A 19,233-nucleotide genomic window follows, 5' to 3' on the forward strand; every position below is an offset into this window, starting at 1 on the left:
ACTAAAGGGGATTGTATCATCACATTTCAGTTCGCAATCAATTTCCCATCTGTTGTCATCTGTAGTTACACTGTTTTTGTATATGTCTTTTTTCCAGTGATGCCAGTGGTGGACTTTTCCAGTATTCCTCAGAAGGTTGTCAATGTCCTCGCTGGCAAGACTCTGGAGCTGGACCTGCCCCTCATTGGCAGACCTCCTCCCATCTGCTCTTGGTACTTGCGGGACAACAAGATAAAAATTACTGACCGTGTCAAGATCAAGAGCACCGGCAAGTTCTCCAAACTCACTGTGTCTGACACCACCATCGATGACACTGCTGACTACACCCTCGAGGTGAAGAATGCAGTGGGCGTCATCACAGAGGTCATCAAGGTCATAATCCTGTGTAAGAAACCCTCTCTTATTTGTTGCTGATGTTTATCAATAGCAATCATAGCCACAGACAGTGTACTTTATTAACATCAATCAAACTGACTGTAACCTTTAATTCTGTTTATCCTATTTTGTCTAGCTAAACCTGATGAACCAAAGGGACCCATCAGATTTGATGAGATTGATGCCACCACCGTCACCTGCAGCTGGGACCCTCCAGTCAGAGATGGTGGCGCTCCCGTCAGTGGCTACGTGGTAGAGAAGCGTGATGCTCACAGACCTGGCTGGTTGCCTGTCTGTGACTCTGTTAGCCGACCCACTTTCAAGTTTGAAAACCTGATTGAGGGAGATGAGTATGTCTTCCGTGCAGCTGCCATGAATCGTTATGGCACTGGAGAGTTCCTACAGTCCGACATTGTCACCTGCAGGAGCTTGAATGGTAAGACTGCAATTACACATTTGACTGATATCGTCTTACAGACAGAATTAGGTAACTTATGACAGCATTATCTAACATATTTTCCCTCCTAAACAGATGTGCCTGGACCTCCTGGGCGTCCAACAGTTTTTGATGTTTCTCGTGATGGCATGACTGTTGCCTGGAACCCACCAGAAGAAGATGGTGGCCTTGAGGTTTCTGGATATATCATAGAGCGCAAAGAAGTCAGGTCTGACAGATGGGTGCGCGCTAACAAGAACCCCGTCACCATGACCAGATACAGGTCAACAGAGCTGATTGAGGGCCTGGAGTTTGAACACAGAATCACTGCAATCAATGCCAGAGGACTGAGTAAACCAAGTCTGCCATCCAAACCAGCTGTGGCAACAGATCCCATCGGTAGGAGAACAGTTCTAGGAAAAGTGTTGTTTTTTAGTTAAAACTGTTTATTAAAATTAAATTCATACTTATATTTGGCGACATCTTAAATCTTAAGATAGCAAGTGCAAACTCATGTCTTTTGAAACAGTAGCAACAAATACTGACATTCCTCTCTTCCCTTCCTAGATCCACCTGGTTGTCCACAGAACCCGAGGATCACTGATACCACCAAGTCCTCAGTATCATTGGCTTGGAGTCCACCTGATGATGAGGGAGACGCAAGGGTGAATGGTTACCTGATTGAGATGCAGAAGGTGGGCACTATGGCCTGGATCAAGTGCAACACCACCCCATCTCTGATCTGTGAATACACACTGACCAACATGCCACAAGGAGAGGAGTTCAAATTCCATGTGATGGCCTGTAATGCCGGTGGCTCTGGAGAGCCTGCTGAAGTGCCTGGAACTGTCACAGTGACCGAGATGCTTGGTAAGGCAACAACGGCTACCTTAACTACATCACAACAACAAAATCAGTTTTCACTGGTTTTAATGTGGCCACTCATTTGTGTTTCTCTCCAGAATCTCCTGATTATGACTTGGAGCTGAAGTACAAAGATGTGTATGTGGTCCGCCAGGGAGGAGTAGTTAGACTCTCTGTGCCCACCAAGGGTAAACCTCATCCAGTCTGCAAATGGTTGAAGGATGCAGGTGCAGTCTCCACGAAGGCCATGATTGCCTCCACCGAAGATGCCAGTGAGCTGGTGATCAAGGGGGCTGAGAGGAGTGACTCTGGTTTGTATGACCTCCTGCTGGAGAATAAGGTCGGCAAAAAGAAGGCCCAAATCAAGGTGAAGGTCATTGGGCGCCCAGGTGCTCCAGAGGGACCAATGGTCTTTGAGGAGATCCAGGCAAACTCTGTCAAGGTGGCATGGAAGGTACCCACTGATGATGGGAGCTCAGAGATCTTGGGTTACATTGTGGAAAGACGTGAGGCAGCCAGAAACGCCTGGTACACCGTGGACTCGAGAGTGACTGACACTCAGCTGGTTGTCAAGGGCCTGAAGGAAGGAACAGAGTACCACTTCAAGGTCACAGCTGAAAACTCCTTCGGTGTTAGTGCCTCCCTAAAGTCAGAGCAGCCAGTGGTGCCTAATACTCCTCTTTGTAAGTATTCCACTTCTTCAGTCTGTGTTTCAATGTGTCTTTGACCTGAGATGATTCAGTAATTATTGAAAATATCATCTGTTTTAAAACCAGGTCCTCCTGAGTCTTCAAGCACCCCACCAGAGATCATGGACGTCACCAAGAGCTCTGTGGCCCTGGCTTGGTCCAGACCAAAGGACGACGGTGGTTCTGCCATCACTGGCTACTTTGTTGACTACAAGGTGGTGTCTACTGAAACATGGTCCCGCCACCAGACAAAGATCACCTCGACCATGTTTACTCTGCCTGGACTCACCCCTGACTCAGACTACCAGTTCCGCATTGTTGCTGTGAACGACATTGGTGAGAGTGAGGCTGGTCCTGTGTCTGACCCAGTCACATGCAAGGATCCATTTGGTGAGTTTTCACTCATATTTATATGTATTTATACTATAACTATTATAGTAGTTGATGAAATTTTACTTGCCATGAGCCATCTAGATGTAAATGATATTTCACTGTAAACCTAAGTAAAATCAGTTGATCAAAACAACCTCCAATACTTGGCTGGAGGAGGGTTTTGCAGATAAAACGATTTAAAAAAAAGATTCAGTATTCATTGTTGGTTTCAGGATTAATTAATTTGTTTTGTTTCTTTCGTTCCAGACAAGCCAAGTCAACCAGGTGAGATTGACACAGTTAATGTGACAAACAACTTCATCACCATACGCTGGCAAGCTCCAGAGTGCGACGGTGGAAAGGAAGTCCTGGGCTACTGGGTGGAGTACAGGAAATCAATTGAAAGCACTTGGAAGAAGTCTAACAAGCAAAGGGTGAAGGAAAAGGAGTTCACCATGCCTGGACTAAATGAGGCCACCGAGTACGAGTTCAGAGTGTTTGCTGAAAATGAGACAGGAATGAGCCGACCCCGAAGGACTACCACATGCATCAAGACCAAACTGAGCGGTGAGTAGACTGAAATATACAATGTGAAAATTATTTGTACACAATTATCCAGAATTTCTTCTCTAAATAAATTACGTTGCCTCCTTGTTTTGTATTTACAGTTGAAACTAAGCCAAGCCTGAGGAAGGAAATGGATGAAGTAACTGTCAAACTTGGCCAGCCTGCGGTCATGAAGTGCCAGATCATTGGTAGACCTGTTCCTGAAATCAAATGGTATCATGTCGACAAAGAGATTGTCGAATCCCGCAAGTATGAGATGAGCTCCGATGGCCGCAACCACTCCCTGTCAATAATGACCAACCAGCAGGACGATGAGGGACAGTACACCTGTAAGGCCATCAATGATGCCGGAGATGCTGAGACCACAGGTATCCTGGAGTTGGAGGCAGCTCCATCCTTCCATGCTGACTACCCATTGAAGGAAACCTACTATGCTGGCCTGGGAACTACTCTGCGTATCCACGCCGTCTACATCGGCCGCCCAGAGCCAAAGATCATGTGGCTGCATGGAGTAAAGACTCTGGAGAACACAGAAGACATCAACATTGAGACAACTGAGCATTACACACACCTTGTCATTAAGAATGTGCAACGCAGATTACATGGAGGAAAATACAGGATCAGACTGCACAACCACTTTGGCAGGGCTGACACCGCGTTCAATGTCGAAATCTATGGTATGCTCATGTAAAATACCTGCAGTGAGTGCAACAATGAATTCATCTGTACAGGTGATATTAGATTCAATAATTTAATCCGATCCTTCTGTTTCCAGACAAACCTGACATGCCACAGGGTCCCATTGTCCTGGACGCCCTCCTGAAGAATTCAGTCATCATCAGCTGGAAGCTTCCCAAGGACGATGGAGGCTGCATGATCACCAACTACATTGTGGAGAAGCGTGAGGACAAGGAGGGAACAGAGTGGGAACTGGTGTCCTCATCCATTAATGGAACATCTTGCCGTGTCCTTAACCTCATCGACAGTGCTGGTTACTTCTTCCGTGTGTATGCCCAGAATCGCTATGGCAACAGTGAGCCATTGGAGCTCACTTCACCTATTCTTATCAAGAGCCAATTGGGTACGTTTAATCCAATGACCTTTAATGTTTTCAAAAGTGCTTCATGAATCCATGTCTTACAATGTATGTGTAGAAGAATAATACATCATATTAGTTCACATGTAAAGACCTACCCAAGTACACTGCGATGGCTTCTTATACACATATTTCTGTCCACAGAGAAACCATCACCACCTCTGTCGCCAGTTGTGTCGGCAATTACCAAGGACTCCTGCGTCGTTTCCTGGAAGCCTCCACTCAGCGATGGTGGCTCCAAGATCAAGAGCTATTGCCTTGAGAAGAAGAACAAGAAGGACAAAAAGGAATGGACCGAATGGACTCCGGTGACCACAGATGAGATCAAACAGACAGTGTTCTCAGTGAAGCGTCTCAATGAGGGTGTCGAGCACATCTTCCGTGTGAAGTGCGAGAACGTCGGAGGACAGAGTGACTACAGTGAGGAGACCGCTCCCATGGTTCCAATCACGGCTGTCGAGATCCGTGCTCCAGCCTTCAAGGAGGAGCTGAGGAACATGAGTGTCAAGTACAAGAGCAATGCCACCCTTGTCTGCAAGATCATAGGACAGCCCAAGCCTGTGATTAAATGGTTCAGACGAGGAAAGGAGATCCATTCTGATGGAAAGAAGATCAAGATCCAGGAGTTCAAGGGAGGTTACCACCAGCTAGTTATCACTGAGGCTGATGAGGAAGACTCCACTGTTTACCAGATCAGAGCCACCAACCAGGGAGGCTCCATCTGTGCTACAGTCTCTTTGGATGTTGAAGGTAAGTGTAAAGATATATCCAATTCTTCCGATTTGAACCGACTCAGACTTAACCAGCAGCATAACTAAATTAAATACTTGTTAAAACAATCATCTCACTTTAGCCATTTCTTTCATTTCTAGTCCCTGCCCAGATCCACCTGCCGAAGAACCTTAAGGACAAAGAAGCCATCCCTGCCCTGCGTGGAGAGATGGTTAATATCAAGATTCCTTTCGGTGGCAAACCAGATCCTGTCATTACATGGCAGAAAGGACAAGATCTCATCGACAGCAATGGCCACTACCAGGTCATTGTAACCAGGTCATTCACGTCTTTGGTGTTCCCCAATGGAGTGGAGAAGAAGGATGCTGGTTTCTACATTGTGTGTGCCAAAAACAGATTTGGCATTGACCAACAGACAGTTGAGCTGGATGTGGCTGATGTGCCTGATCCTCCACGTGGTGTCAAAGCCAGTGACGTCTCCAGAGACTCTGTTACTCTGAACTGGGTGGCACCAGCTAATGATGGCGGCAGTAAGGTCATCAGCTACATCATTGAGAAATGCCCCACCACTGCTGAGAGGTGGGAGCGTGTCGCCCAGTCCCGTGACACTCACTACACTGTGATCAATCTGTTTGGAGGAACCAGCTATCAGTTCAGGGTCATTGCTGAGAACAAATTTGGACAGAGTGCTCCATCTGAGACCAGCGGACCTGTCATGACTAAAGAGGACAAATCCAGAGTTCTGCTCTATGACAGGGAGGTTGACGATACTGGACGTGTTCCCAGGGGCAAGGTTCAACACTCTGATGCCAAGAATCTGCATAACAAATATGCTATCGCAGAGGAAGTGGGCAGAGGTCAGTTTGGCATTGTCCACCGCTGTGTTGACATCAGCACTGAGAAGACATACATGGCTAAATTTGTCAAAGTGAGAGGTGCTGATCAAGCAATAGTCAAGAAGGAAATTGCAACACTGCACTTGGCCAGACACACTAACTTCCTCCTTCTCCATGAGTCTTTTGACAGCCCAGAGGATCTAGTGATGATCTATGACTTCATCTCTGGTGTCGACATCTTCGAGCGCCTCAGCGCAGCTGACTTTGAGCTTAATGAGCGGGAGATCGTTAACTACATCAAGCAGGTCTGCTCAGCTCTCGAGTTCTTGCATGCCCAGAGCTATGGAAACTTTGATATCAGACCTGAGAACATTGTGTACACAACTAGAACCAGCTCTAATGTAAAGATCATCGAGTTAGGCCAGACCAGACACCTAACTCCTGGAGAACAAATCAAGATTCAGTATACCACTGCAGAGTATGCTGCCCCTGAGATCCACCAGTGTGACATGGTCAGCAGTGTCACTGACATGTGGTCGGTTGGTGTCCTTGCCTATGTACTCCTCAGTGGACTTAATCCATTCACATCTGAAACCAACCAACAGATGATCGACAACATCTCCAATGCAGCCTATAGCTATGATGACGAATCCTTCACACAGGTCAGTGTTGAGGCATTAGACTTCACAGACCGCCTCATGACAAAGGATCGTAAACATCGTATGACAGCTGCCGAGGCTCTGGTGCATCCTTGGCTTGCCAAGCCTGCAGAGGATATCAGCACCAGAGCAATCCCATCTGGTAGGCATAAAAGATATTACCAAACGATGGTGAGAAAAGAGTGGAACACTGTTGTCTCTGCAGCTCGTGTTGCCAGTGGGGGCTCCATCAGGTCCCAGCGTGGAGTCTTTGTCGCCAAGGTGAAGATTGCTTCATTTGAACATGGTCCTGTTGCAGGACAGATTGGCCATGCAGTGGTGAATGAAGGAGACAGTGTGAAATTCATCTGCCACATTGACAACTATGATAGCACTACTGAAGTGACATGGTACTGTGGAGTCAGGCAGCTTGAAGCTGGTGAAAAATATGAAATTGAATATGAGGATGGCCTGGCTGTAATCACCATCAACAAGGTCACAAGGGCAGATGATGGTACCTACAGATGCAAGGTTGTTAATGAGTATGGTGAAGACAGTGCCTACGCTGAGCTGTTCATCAACAGTGTTAGATCGTGCCGCGAGTACTTCACCAGTCGTGTGGTCAAGAGAACAAAGCGCAGAGTTGACACTGCCAGAATGCTTCAGAAACCACCAGAGTTCACCCTTCCTCTGGTCAATAGTACAGCCTACATTGGTGAAAATGTGCGCTTTAGTGTCACCATAACTGTTCACCCTGAGCCTCGTGTCATCTGGCACAAATCGGGACAGAAACTTATCCCTGGAAATGATGACAGGAAATATACCTTCATCAGTGACAAGGGTCTGTACCAGCTGATTATCCACAAACTGGACAAGGAGGATGATGCAGAATATAGTGTTGTGGCACGTAACAGGTACGGTGATGACAGCTGCAAGGCTCGTCTTACTGTTGTTCCTCGTCCTAAACCAGCAGATCTCACCCTGAGGCCCATGTTCAAACGTCTGCTAGCAAACGTAGAGTGCAGGGAGAGCCAGAACGTACGATTTGAAATTAGAGTGTCTGGCCACCCCACACTGAAGTGGGAGAAAGATGGCACACCTTTGGCCTTTGGACCATCTATTGAGGTTGTCCACGAGGGTCTTGATTACTTCATCCTTCATGTGAGAGACACTCTCCCTGAGGACTCTGGCATATACAGAGTAACTGCTACCAACTCTGCTGGATCTGCCAGTTGCCAGGCCACACTCAAAGTGCAGCGTGTCACTCATGTAAAGAAGGAATATGAGACCAGTGAAAAGGAAAAGCAAAAGTTATCTGGAAAGGAAGAATTGGACAAAAAGTTGAGGCTTTACCAGATTATGTCCGGCACTGTTGTTGCACCTCTACCACCTTTAGCAGTACAAGCTGTCAGGGAGGCAGCCACCATGTTCAAACCGGCTGTGACAACTAAGAAGGGAGAGAAGACTGAGATTGAGATACAGAAAGAACGAGAGGAGAGGAAGAAGCGAGCCGATGAGAAGAGGCTGCGTATGCCCTATGACGTCCCCACTCCTCGTGTCATTAACCCAGCTGTTCTCGAGGAAGATGTGGAAATAAAACACTTCAAGCCACTCTCTGACATGAAATGGTACAAGACACTGCGTGATCAGTATGAGTTCCCTGAGCCTATGGAGAAAATAAGGCACAAGAGGATGAAGCGTATTCGCCTCTCCAGGTGGGAACAGTTCTATGAGGTGCCAATCAGGATCAAGGACCAGTATAAGCCTAAGTGGCGCATCTCATCCCTTACTCAGGATGACTTGGAGACTGTGAGGCCTGCAAGGCATCGCACTCCTTCCCCTGAGATGGAGGCATACCACAGGATCAGGAGGAGATCCCTGGGTGACCTGTCCGATGAGGAACTGCTGCTGCCTGTGAATGAGTATCTGTCCATGAAGAGAATTGAGGAGGAGAGGCTTCGTCTGGAGGAAGAGCTGGAACTTGGGTACTCTGCTTCTCCACCGAGCTTCAGCCCAGTTCGCTTTGAACTCTCTGCCCTGCGTCCCTCATCTCCTAGAAGAGTCTACAGTGACGATGAAGAGGAAGAAGCGGTCCGCAGATATGACTCCTACCGAATTCCATCTAAATATGAGGCTGGTCCAAGTTTTGTTGAGCTTCGCCAGCGTCACGACAAAGCCACACACACACCTCAGAAGCAGAGGGTTTATGAAGAGAGAGAAGATCAGGAGCTGCTGCGCCCACACACCACTGCTCAGAGAATCACATCATACAAGAGTGAACTCAAACGCATGGAGTTTGAGGAGAAGATGCGAACCTCTAAAAAGGAAACAACTGTCACTGTTGCAAAAGTCTCTGAGAGTGTTGAATCTGAGCACCTGACATCCTTTACCTCAGAATATATTCCTAAACCCATTAAGAAGCTTCCAATGCCTGAACCTTTGAGGGGAAGATCTTCCACCCCAGAAAAGGCTGTGAAGACAGACGTCGCCTTTCCTAGAGTTGACTTTGCATCCAGGTACGAGGAGAGGAAGCGGGCTCTGAGGACAGAGAGAAGATCAGTGGAGAGGAAGGTTGAGGTTGTGACACAGGCTCCTTTTAGCCTTGACCATGCTCCACATATTACCATCAGGTTGCGATCTCATCGTGTCGCCTATGGCTCCAACACAAGGTTCACCCTGAACGTCCAGGCCAAACCAGAATCTGAGGTCAAGTGGTTCCACAATGGAAAAGAGATTCATCAGAGCAGCAAGTACCACATGACCAATATCAGTGGAATGCTGACCCTCCAGATCATCAACTGTGAGACTGAGGATGCTGGAACTTACCGTATTGTCTGCAAGAACACCAAAGGAGAGACTTCTGATTATGCAACATTAGATGTTGCAAAAGCAGAATATGTTGTTTTCTCTTCACGCCGCAAAGATGAGGAGCCTCCATCCGCCCATCTGCCTGAAATGACCAAAACAGAGGAATATCACGTCTCCTCCTCTAAAACAACAGAAACCGTGACTGAAACTGTTAAAGAGACCACTACTGTTGTTGAGAAGCCGAGGGAGAAGCCAAGGGAGAAGCCAGGTGCTCCTGCTCAGATCCTGACCAAACCACAGTCTCTCACTGTGGAGGAGGGGGACCTCGCCAGATTTGAGTGTGATGTCGCTGGTGAACCAGCACCTTCTATCACCTGGATGCATGAAGGCACAGTTGTTGGTTCCTCTGCTCGTCACCACATTGTCTCCACCCAGTACAACTCCTCCTTCGAGATCTCTTCCGTTGAGGTGTCGGATGAAGGCAGCTACACTCTCCTGGTGGAAAATGCTGGAGGCAGACAAGAGGCTCATTTCACTCTATCGATCCGTAAATCTGATTCCAAGGAAAAAGTTGTTACTAGAATCACCTCTCCAGAGGCTAAGTCACCTCTTCCCAAGTCCCCTGAACCAGTCAAATCTCCTAAGAGAGTCAAGTCCCCTGAGCCAATCAAGTCACCTCAGAGAATCAAGTCTCCAGTCTCACCGAAATCCCCAACACCAAAGTCCCCAACACCAAAGTCCCCAACACCAAAGTCCCCAACACCAAAGTCCCCAACTCCAAAATCCCCAACTCCATCAGAAAAGAGCGAGCAGGGAATCACCATGGCTCAGGCTCAAACTCAGCAAGGCCTGGTCAGCTGTCAGTTTGATACCGCTGTCACAGCCAAGCGCTCGGGCGCTCCTCGGTTTGTGGTGCAGCCCAAGTCCCAGAATGTGAACGAGGGACAAAATGTGAAATTGATGTGTGAAATCGAAGGAGAACCTTCACCTGAAGTGGAGTGGTTGAAAGACAATGTGATGGTGAGTTGTTTTCTCCAGGAAGTCATTTGTTTTTAAATCATGTCAAAAATGTTGCTTGTAGTGATTTTAGTCTGAAGCTAAACCGGATGTAACTCTGTCTCCACAGATTTCTGTCACATCAAACATTCGACTGAGTCGCTCTAAACACGTCAACGCTCTGGAGATTTGTGAAGCCACAGTTGCAGACAGCGGGAAATACACAATAAAAGCCAGGAATCAGTTTGGACAGTGCTCTGCAACATCGTCACTCAACGTCTTCAGTAAGTTTCTCTGCATTTCAACTAACAGTCAAACTCTGTCAGTGCATGTGATGATGAAACCTGTGATGAAATCTTAAAGGTTCAGTGTGTAGGTTGTAGTGACATCTGGTGGTCAATTTAAAAATTGCAGTCATCTGGTTTGTTTGTTTGTACTGCACAAACATGTCACCTCGATAATCCTACACATTGAATCTTTAAATCTAATTTAACATTCAAACCCATGTATGTGAAACCAAAGCACCACAGCTTTCACTGAGTGTTTGACTACGTGCACAGTTGCATATGGTGTGAACTGTACGTGCACATTGTGATATGAGTCCTGTGCTTGTTATTTGCATCCTCGCAGCCCTTGTTGAAGAGCCAACAACAATGATTATCACGGAGCAAAGAGATTTTACTGGCACTGCTGCTGGCGTGCAGAAAACATTCTCTGCCTCGTCCGTTCACATGGAGGAGGCAGACGTGCAGACGAGCACCTACAGCAGCGACTCCCGCTCTTCTGCTGCCCAGAGTTCATTTAAGAGCATGTCTGAGGCTAGCATGTCTGAGGCTAGCATGTCTGAGACTAGCATGTCTGCCATGATGGCTAAGTCAATGGTTTCCATGAGCTCCAGCAGCCAAATGATGGAAATGTCTATTCAGTCGCATGTGAAGGCCTCGTCCTCACTGAGCGCCCAAACCACAGGGGTCAAACGAGGTGAGATCGCCTGAATCCGTCAGCCACAGGTGGTGTGCTTCGATCTGAGCATGATGTGAAAGGAGAGGTTTTGCTTTCTGAAACTTTTCTGTTCAGTAGCTTTAAATCTTTATCACTGCTCTGATCTCAGAGGAAATCAGTTTTTCTTTATTGTGGATTCAAACAGTTAAAGGAAAAATTTAAGGAAAATAACTTTTATGTTTAAATTCCACATTCTGGTGTGACCAATAACTGCATAAATAATCACCTGATCCTTCAGTAAAACCATATAAATAAACTGTAGCACAGTGATGTGAGGTCAAATAATCTACATTAGATTAATAATAGGAAACTGCACCTTGTGCAGCTTTTTTACTTTTTGTAGTTTTGATTAAATTAGTGATTTATTTCTGTGACTAAATCAATCATCAGTTAAACTGACGGGAGGTTGGATAAAACTAATTTTCACAAATGTCACTGACTCGCTCTCGTTCACAGGTTTGCCAGCAAAGATCGAAGCTCTTCCACAGGAAGTCAGTGCCGAGGTGGGGAAGTCCCTGACAATAGCGGGGGTGTTCTCCGGAGAACCCGCCCCCTCTGTGCAGTGGGTCCGCTCTGGTCGTCCCCTCCCCAGCGGAGACGGGCGGTACCACGTGGAGAACACTGGCGACCTCTCCACCCTCATGATCTCTGCGGTGAAGGAGGGCGACAGCGGAGCGTACACCCTCCGACTGTCCAACGAGCTCGGCTCCGACTCGGCAACTGTCAATGTTCTCATTCGGTCCATGTAAAAAAAAAGTGAATTTACTGCCCCCGTTTCCCTGATCCAGATTTTTTTATTTAGTGAATTAGCAACGATAACCGACTTGATAAAGATCTGGATTTTCTTCTTGTAAATATGAACTATTTTTGTACCAAACTTGACATTAATTTATGCCAAACTAGACTAAAGTCTAAAGTTGTTATAAAATGTGCCATATTGGATAACTATGACTTAGGATTTGTGAACCACTTTTCTGTGACATGTACATAATGTATATAGCCGAATTTAACGGTTATGGGAAATGTATGCATTGTTATTTATGACAATAATATTAACCGAAACAAAATGAAACTAAATGTGGTTTAACAGGAGAAAGTTTCATGAGAAACGAATACCCTGTGAAACTGAGAAACTAAACTGTGCCTCAACGATAAGTTGAAGTCTTAAGTTTGCCTCAGCAGGTAGAGAGGCTCCCTGTTGACGATCGGAAACCAGAAACAGAAAGACTAAGTTATTGTTCTGGACACGTGTCGGTGCCTGTTACAGTTTCCTATGAGATGTACCATGAGCATAAGACCCTGAGCGCTGTTTGCGTTACCCTCATGTAAGCAGCGTGAACCGGCCTTGTGCTCAGACCGACTGTGTCGTACCACCATGATTTGATGACCTGCTCAGAGTGCGAGCGGCCTGCACTCCCAGCGTTTAGATCATTTTATTTAAGAGCGCTGCGTCTGGCACAGGACGGCCGGATCGGCTTTTTAAAACATCTCCTGGCCATGAACGTACAGAAGGTCGACGCCGGCTCTGCTGTACAGACGCAGCGCCGTCTCCTGGAGGATAGTTAATGTGTTAGTGTGTTTGAGTGCGAGTGTTTTTAGCTTTTAGTCATTTCACCTTGTCAGTAGTCAGGGTCGTCGTCTTCACCACATTGTTTCCATCTCCTGTGGACGAAAGAAGAGAACGGTTGTGTTTCACCCTGAACTTTGATTTAATTGATCTGTTGATGTAGAACTATATTTCGTCCTCCTTGAGTTTGATGCATTACTGATTTAATAAAGCATGATTTCAGCACAACACACATGTTTTCTGGCTGTTTATTGAGACGTCATGTTTCCTCAGGGTCAGATCAACTAACTAATTTACTCTGCAGCGTTTTACACAGAACCACAGAAACTGTTTTCAGACTCCAGGTGGAATCCAGAGACTCGTCTCCAGAGCTTCTCCAGAGTTTGTGTTTCACAGCTGAACAACACAGCAGCAGGTTTTCTGCACAGACTCGTTCACAGCAGCAGATCCTCCTCCTGGTTCAGGTGAGAGGGGGGGGGCAGCCGGGTGCAGCAGACAGAGACAGGAAGTGACGTGTGACCTCTGCTGCAGAGGTCATGTGATCATGTTTACATAGAATGATTATACACAATGATCCCTATAAGGAGTTGATCACTATAACCAAATTGTGTAGCTTCTGTAAGATACTCTCAGAACTTGAGGGAAAGGTTACTGGGTTTTTTAAGATAAGGGCAAAATCACATTGCCAATTGCGAATGCACGCACACACACGCACACACAAGGACACACAAACACAACAGACAGTGTGAACAGAGCGAGACAGTTCTGCTTGTAGCATCTATACTGGACTGAACCATTAAGTAAACAGAGGTCAAACCTTCCCCCCCGTCCACTCCGCTCTGCATCGGCCAATCAGCTGCTCCCTCACTGCGAGGGACAGCTGTCACTCAACAACATCTCGACTGTTTCCTGTCCTGGCTCCTAAACGGTGGAACCAGCTCCACATGGACATGAGGACAGGAAGTCCTCACATCTTCCTCCAGCCTGAAGACACGTCTCTTCAGACTACACCTCGAAGAAGATGATGTCTGATAACCATCGTTAACTCTGGTGTTTGTATTTAAAAATAAAACATGAAGTTAAGTTGCACTTACATGTAGCACTTTGTAGTTTGGCTTATGTACTAATGTGAAGCTAATGTACTGACTTGATTCTTGTTGTTCTGGTTTGTTCCTCATGGTTGAGGCACTTATTGTGAGTCGCTTTGGATAAAATCAGCTAAATGTAATGTAATGATTATTAACTAATAATAATAATAATAATAATAATAATAATGTTCTCTGAGGGGCCCGTCTGTGCTGGGCCCTTAGACTCGTCCTAACCCCCCCCCCCTACAGCGCCCCTGCAGACAATAATGAAACACTGACATTGATCATCTTTATTTCATGAGTTTGAAGCTTAAAGGCTGATTGAGAAAGTTCATCATGCGTCATGTGAACGAGACATTAACAAGGAATAATAATGAGGACTTTATAGAAACACTATTACCCATACTGCATCTGTTCTGTCTAAAATGTTTCACGCAGCACGAGAAAATGAAGAATTCAAAAACACATCCTCCGTTTATGATGATTAACGTTTCATCTGTGTGATCTTTCATACAAGAAGCTTGATTGAAAGTAAATGTAGAAATAGTTTTTTAAAGTTTTTATTATGACGACTATATAAGAGACAGTTTAAAGGGTTTTTCCACCAGTGTTCAGTATTTATATAAAACTTCAGATCAACCACAGAAACAAAGAAAAGAGAGAATAGAACAGATGTTTAAATAAAATTACTTCACTTCAGTCTGATGGAAACAGAGAAAACACTGTAACATGAACTTTCACTTAATATTCACTGTTCTTTATTTTCTGTTACAAACAGTACAAAATACAAAACCAACAAAAAGCCTTGAAAGTTCAATACAATAAAACAATGAGATATAAATGGAAACGTTAGCTACGTCGACCGTGTTGACGTAGCTAACGTTTTTATATTTTATATGAACAACCTAAAACAATAAACAGAAAAGAAAATGAAGTAAAAAGTTAATGAGGCTTAATGGAATGTTCACGTAGTTAAAAGGTGCGTCACATAAAAACCAACTTTATAAAATCAGCTGATCAGTCACTTTTTATAAAAATGATTCTGTTGAATGTTAATTTCTTCTTTGAATAAATAAAAGATGAAAATGATGATTCAGTCTTTTTTTTTCATACCAAAGTTCATTAATAAATTTGGCATTTAAAACATTTTAAACTTCTATCACTACTCTGCTTCTGCTTCTTCCAAAAACCTTTCACGTAACAGAAATGATATATTGTTATATAGAATCCACTTCATGCCCAAAACTTCACTTGTGATTAATAAGGCAGTGGACGACAGGCAGGGTGTGTCAGTTAATAATGTGGATATATAATAAAATAAAATGGACATAAAATGAAATAATAATAAAATAATAAAAGTGCTGTGGTGGATAAACTTTATCAACATTATCTTCTTTAATTTGTTTCCATCAGATGAACTTTCTTTGTCTGAAGCTACTTTACAAACATGTCAATCATTCAGCTTAAAGGTTTTTTATCTGTTGTCTCAGTTTCAGTTCTTCACCTTCTTCGTTGTGACAGTTCAGATCTTTCTTCATCTCCTCCGTCAGCGTTCCACCTCAGCGTCGACAGGTTCCTGAGGTTGTTGGTGGCCGAGGTTTTGCGGCTCTTCTCTTTTCCTTTTCCCAAACGTTAGCTCCTGTGTCCTGACGTGGTGCGACGGACCTCACGAGGCAGCTCGTAAAGCAAAGTGCAAAAGCAAAGAGAGTTGATGTGGATCTGTTTACACGTCACCAGGAGGAAATGACTGCATAGCTACAATTGGGCTTTAAAGCAAAAAAACTCTTGGATCACATTCGACAAAGACACAGAAGAAACGTACGGAGTTCAAATCATTGTTTCTCCTGGAATTGCACGAGATGTCCCTCAGAAGGTTTTCTGAAACACAAACTTTCTTTAAAGTGCATAAAATAATCTGACATTAGATTTGACCGAATCCTCTTTGGTGAGGCTGACCAGCCAATCACCACATCTACAAGTCACAGCAGGAGTCCAAGTATCTACGGAGCGTCGTTAACTTCACCAGCATCGGAAAGAGCTGAAAGTCTCAGGGAGGATCAGGGTCACACCCACAGGCCGCGACACTCACAACCCACAAGACACACAGATTCTTCAGGTGACGACAGGTGAGTGGAACCTTCTTGTGTTGCCCAGCTCGGACCCAGGCCACCTACACATCAACTGTCCAACAACTAACAACAAATCACTACAGGAGCCAATCATCTAAAAGCCGGAGGATTCTTCTTCTATTCAGCCCAAACATCCACCGCAGAGGAGGTTCCCGCCGTCAGACGTTTGTAACCAGATAGGATCAAAGCCCCATCTGCCACCACAGGCTAGAGTTCCTTCACTTAAGTTGACAGATTCATGGTCGGGTAAAGGCCACAACTTCAAGTAACACAACATTAATTACAACATGAGCCAATCACCTAAAAGTTTGGAAATCAATTCACCAGAAATAAAAATGTGACTTAGTTGGCATTCGCGATACTTTGTATGGTAAAGGCCGAAGGTTCGAGGTCAGATAGAAACAGAACGGAACAGTTGATTCTTCAAAAGGTTTCCAGGTCAATCAAATCTTTGTTTCGCTTCCGTCGAGATTTCTGTAAAAAAACGGGTTCGGGTTCAGTTTGCTTGGAGAAGTCGGGCGACACAAGTGTCTTTTCCTCAATGAAAGAGAAGGAAGACAAAGAGGTGAAAACAGAAAACATTAGAAGCTGCTCATCCCGTCAGGCTCAGAGGTCGCGGTCGCTCCACATCCAACCCAGAACACAGCCATGCTGGATTTCGACTGGCTGAGTTTAGGGATGCTGACCCTTCTTGCTCTATTTAGACCAGAAGAAATGCGAGTGTGGCTGCTGTTGATGCCATCGGTGTTGAACTCAAAGTCTGGGTCGAGAGCTGTATCCGTGGAAACAACCCATGAGGCTGGACGCCATTTTTTCAGAGTGTAAGGTGTCTTAACACGACGTTTTATTTTCTCTCCTGAAGCACTCCGATTATCTGTCAGGGAAACATCGTCTGCGGAGAGGAGACAAAAACACATTAGAGAACTGATGAATGGAAAGAATTGAAATACTGCCTCGTTGTTGCCATAGCAACCGAGGTCCAAACACAGACCCTTCACAACAGGGAAGTAGAAGTCATGATACCAGTGGCAGGAGGCCACAGCCATTAGAACAGTGTCTCTCAGGTAAGTAAAGGGTTAGGGTGTATTCATCGTAATTATATCATACCATACCTTTGAACTTACTCTGTATACAATATTACTACTACCTCATTCACTTCATTTCTCATTTTTATCTCACTTACTCCCACCACTTATACTTACACCTGCACTTTATATACACTTATCATATCTACACTACCTACCTCTATTGCTGCTAGTCTTGTATCAATACTGTTCATATTCCATATCTATTTCTTACTGTACATATCTTATTTATTTACATATTCCACTTTTCATATGCACACACTCTGCACTTTTACTGCTTTTTTTTGCACTTCTGGTTAGATGCTGAACTGCATTTCGTTGTCTCAGTACTTGTACTCTGTGCAATGACAATAAAGTTGAATCTAATCTAATCTAATCTAAACGTTGGATAATGTTCCGGTAACAAACAGGGTCTTCACACGTATGGACATGAATCTTGACTCACCTGAAGAAGGGAAGGACGAGGACAGGTCCAGAGAACAGGGACGCTCAGGTCTCCTGGTTCTGGTCTGTTCCACCTGATCTACGGCTGAAACTTGCAGAGCTGCAGGTTCTGGATCTGAGGCTTCATTAGGAGCAGTGGTTTCTAAATCTTGAGATTCTGGAGCTTCTGGATCTGAGGCTGGATTTCTTGCAGTGCGAGTTTCTGCAGCCGAAGGATCCTCGGCATTGGTTAAGGTTTCTAAACCTAAGACGTTTGAAAAGGTTGGGAATTTGGGGGCTGGATCTTGAGCTTGTGTAACTGGAGTTCCATTAATCTGCTCAGGTTTGGGACTGATGACGTCTCTGACCTGAATGACCTCTGAACCCTTCATCCTCTCAGCTTTAACCTCTGAATCCTGGATCTTGACCTCTGCTCCCAACACCATCCTGTTGTTGTTGTTGTTGTTGGAGTTCGATCCTCGTCCTGATGCTCGTGACTGATGAGGAAGGTCTTGGCTTTTGGCCGGAGGCTGTTCTCTCCTCAGCAGTGGTTCGTCTTCATCAGGACTGAAGTTGAGTAGATTCAGATGACTGTCTTCTCTTCTGATCGTCCCCTGCTCCACCCTGTCCTCGTCCTCCAGCTGTGGTCCTGCCGGGTTGGTTTGACCTCCAGTGATCATACTGTTCGTCACCAGGGTGGGGACCCCCACACTGTAGCTGTTGGCAGCCACCGTTATGGACTGGACTAGATTCCCAGTTGCAACGCTGCCTCTAGTGCTGGTGTTGTTGGTTACCGTGGTCACCAGGTGGGGCTCTGCTGCTGCGGCAACTGGCACCGTGTTCATCTTAGCAACGCCTGTTTCCACCTGAAATACAGTTCAGTCCGAGTTAGTGACAAACTTCAGTGATTCAAACAAGAAGCGCACAGCAGAACAAAATTGTGTTTCTCCAAGCTCCATGTGCAAATATAAAAGCCAAGTAACACAACAAAAATAAAAGTAATAAACTACAAGGTTTGCAATACTTCAATACTTCATAACGGCCATGTCTCAACTCAGACGCATCTAAAGACCTGAAGGCTCCTTCAAATGTGTCCTGACATCCCAGAAACGCTCTTAATGTTGTAGCAAAACTATTGTGAGTCGCAATCCGTCCGTGTGTAATGAGATTTGTGAATGTGTGCATGGATCTGCAAATCAGTATTTAGTGTCAGTGCCTAGTTTATCGATATTTACCATCATTTACTCCGTTTAGCTGCGGTGCGCATTCGTCAGCTCCGCATTTGGTAACACACACACACGCACACGCAGACACACACACACAGACATACACACACACGCAGACACACACACACAGACACACACACACGCACACAGACATACACACACACACGCAGACATGCACACATACACACGCAGACACACACGCACACGCAGACACACACACACAGACATGCACACACACGCAGACACACAGACACACACACACGCACACAGACATACACACACACACGCAGACATGCACACATAC

General features: G+C 45.4%; 2 protein-coding genes and 1 long non-coding RNA gene across 3 annotated transcripts in view; 2 read left to right on the forward strand and 1 right to left on the reverse strand.

Annotated features, from left to right (window-relative positions):
- Positions 1–12,160, forward strand: part of ttn.1 (titin, tandem duplicate 1) — a 136,947-nt gene extending 124,787 nt beyond the window's left edge. Inside the window, exons 193-207 of the mRNA XM_034573345.1 lie at positions 98–385; positions 512–811; positions 908–1,210; positions 1,379–1,681; positions 1,774–2,358; positions 2,452–2,754; positions 3,004–3,303; positions 3,405–3,980; positions 4,079–4,384; positions 4,544–5,149; positions 5,272–10,244; positions 10,278–10,433; positions 10,540–10,693; positions 11,040–11,390; positions 11,868–12,160. Coding sequence (XP_034429236.1) covers positions 98–385; positions 512–811; positions 908–1,210; positions 1,379–1,681; positions 1,774–2,358; positions 2,452–2,754; positions 3,004–3,303; positions 3,405–3,980; positions 4,079–4,384; positions 4,544–5,149; positions 5,272–10,244; positions 10,278–10,433; positions 10,540–10,693; positions 11,040–11,390; positions 11,868–12,160 — 9,797 coding nt within the window. The remainder of the gene's footprint in view (positions 1–97; positions 386–511; positions 812–907; positions 1,211–1,378; positions 1,682–1,773; positions 2,359–2,451; positions 2,755–3,003; positions 3,304–3,404; positions 3,981–4,078; positions 4,385–4,543; positions 5,150–5,271; positions 10,245–10,277; positions 10,434–10,539; positions 10,694–11,039; positions 11,391–11,867) is intronic.
- Positions 12,161–14,725: 2,565 nt separating this feature from the next.
- Positions 14,726–15,286, forward strand: LOC117754486. Its single transcript, XR_004612436.1, has 2 exons — positions 14,726–14,932; positions 15,146–15,286. It is a non-coding gene; the product is annotated as an uncharacterized LOC117754486 (long non-coding RNA).
- A 1,044-nt stretch (positions 15,287–16,330) lies between these two features.
- Positions 16,331–19,233, reverse strand: part of LOC117754928 (bone morphogenetic protein receptor type-2-like) — a 13,934-nt gene continuing 11,031 nt past the window's right edge. Inside the window, exons 18-20 of the mRNA XM_034574287.1 lie at positions 17,942–18,569; positions 17,726–17,908; positions 16,331–17,087 (exon numbers count right to left, since the gene is read on the reverse strand). Coding sequence (XP_034430178.1) covers positions 16,777–17,087; positions 17,726–17,908; positions 17,942–18,569 — 1,122 coding nt within the window. The 3' untranslated portion in view covers positions 16,331–16,776. The remainder of the gene's footprint in view (positions 17,088–17,725; positions 17,909–17,941; positions 18,570–19,233) is intronic.

This window comes from Hippoglossus hippoglossus, chromosome 21, assembly GCF_009819705.1.
Source record: "Hippoglossus hippoglossus isolate fHipHip1 chromosome 21, fHipHip1.pri, whole genome shotgun sequence".
Lineage (NCBI taxonomy): Eukaryota > Metazoa > Chordata > Actinopteri > Pleuronectiformes > Pleuronectidae > Hippoglossus > Hippoglossus hippoglossus.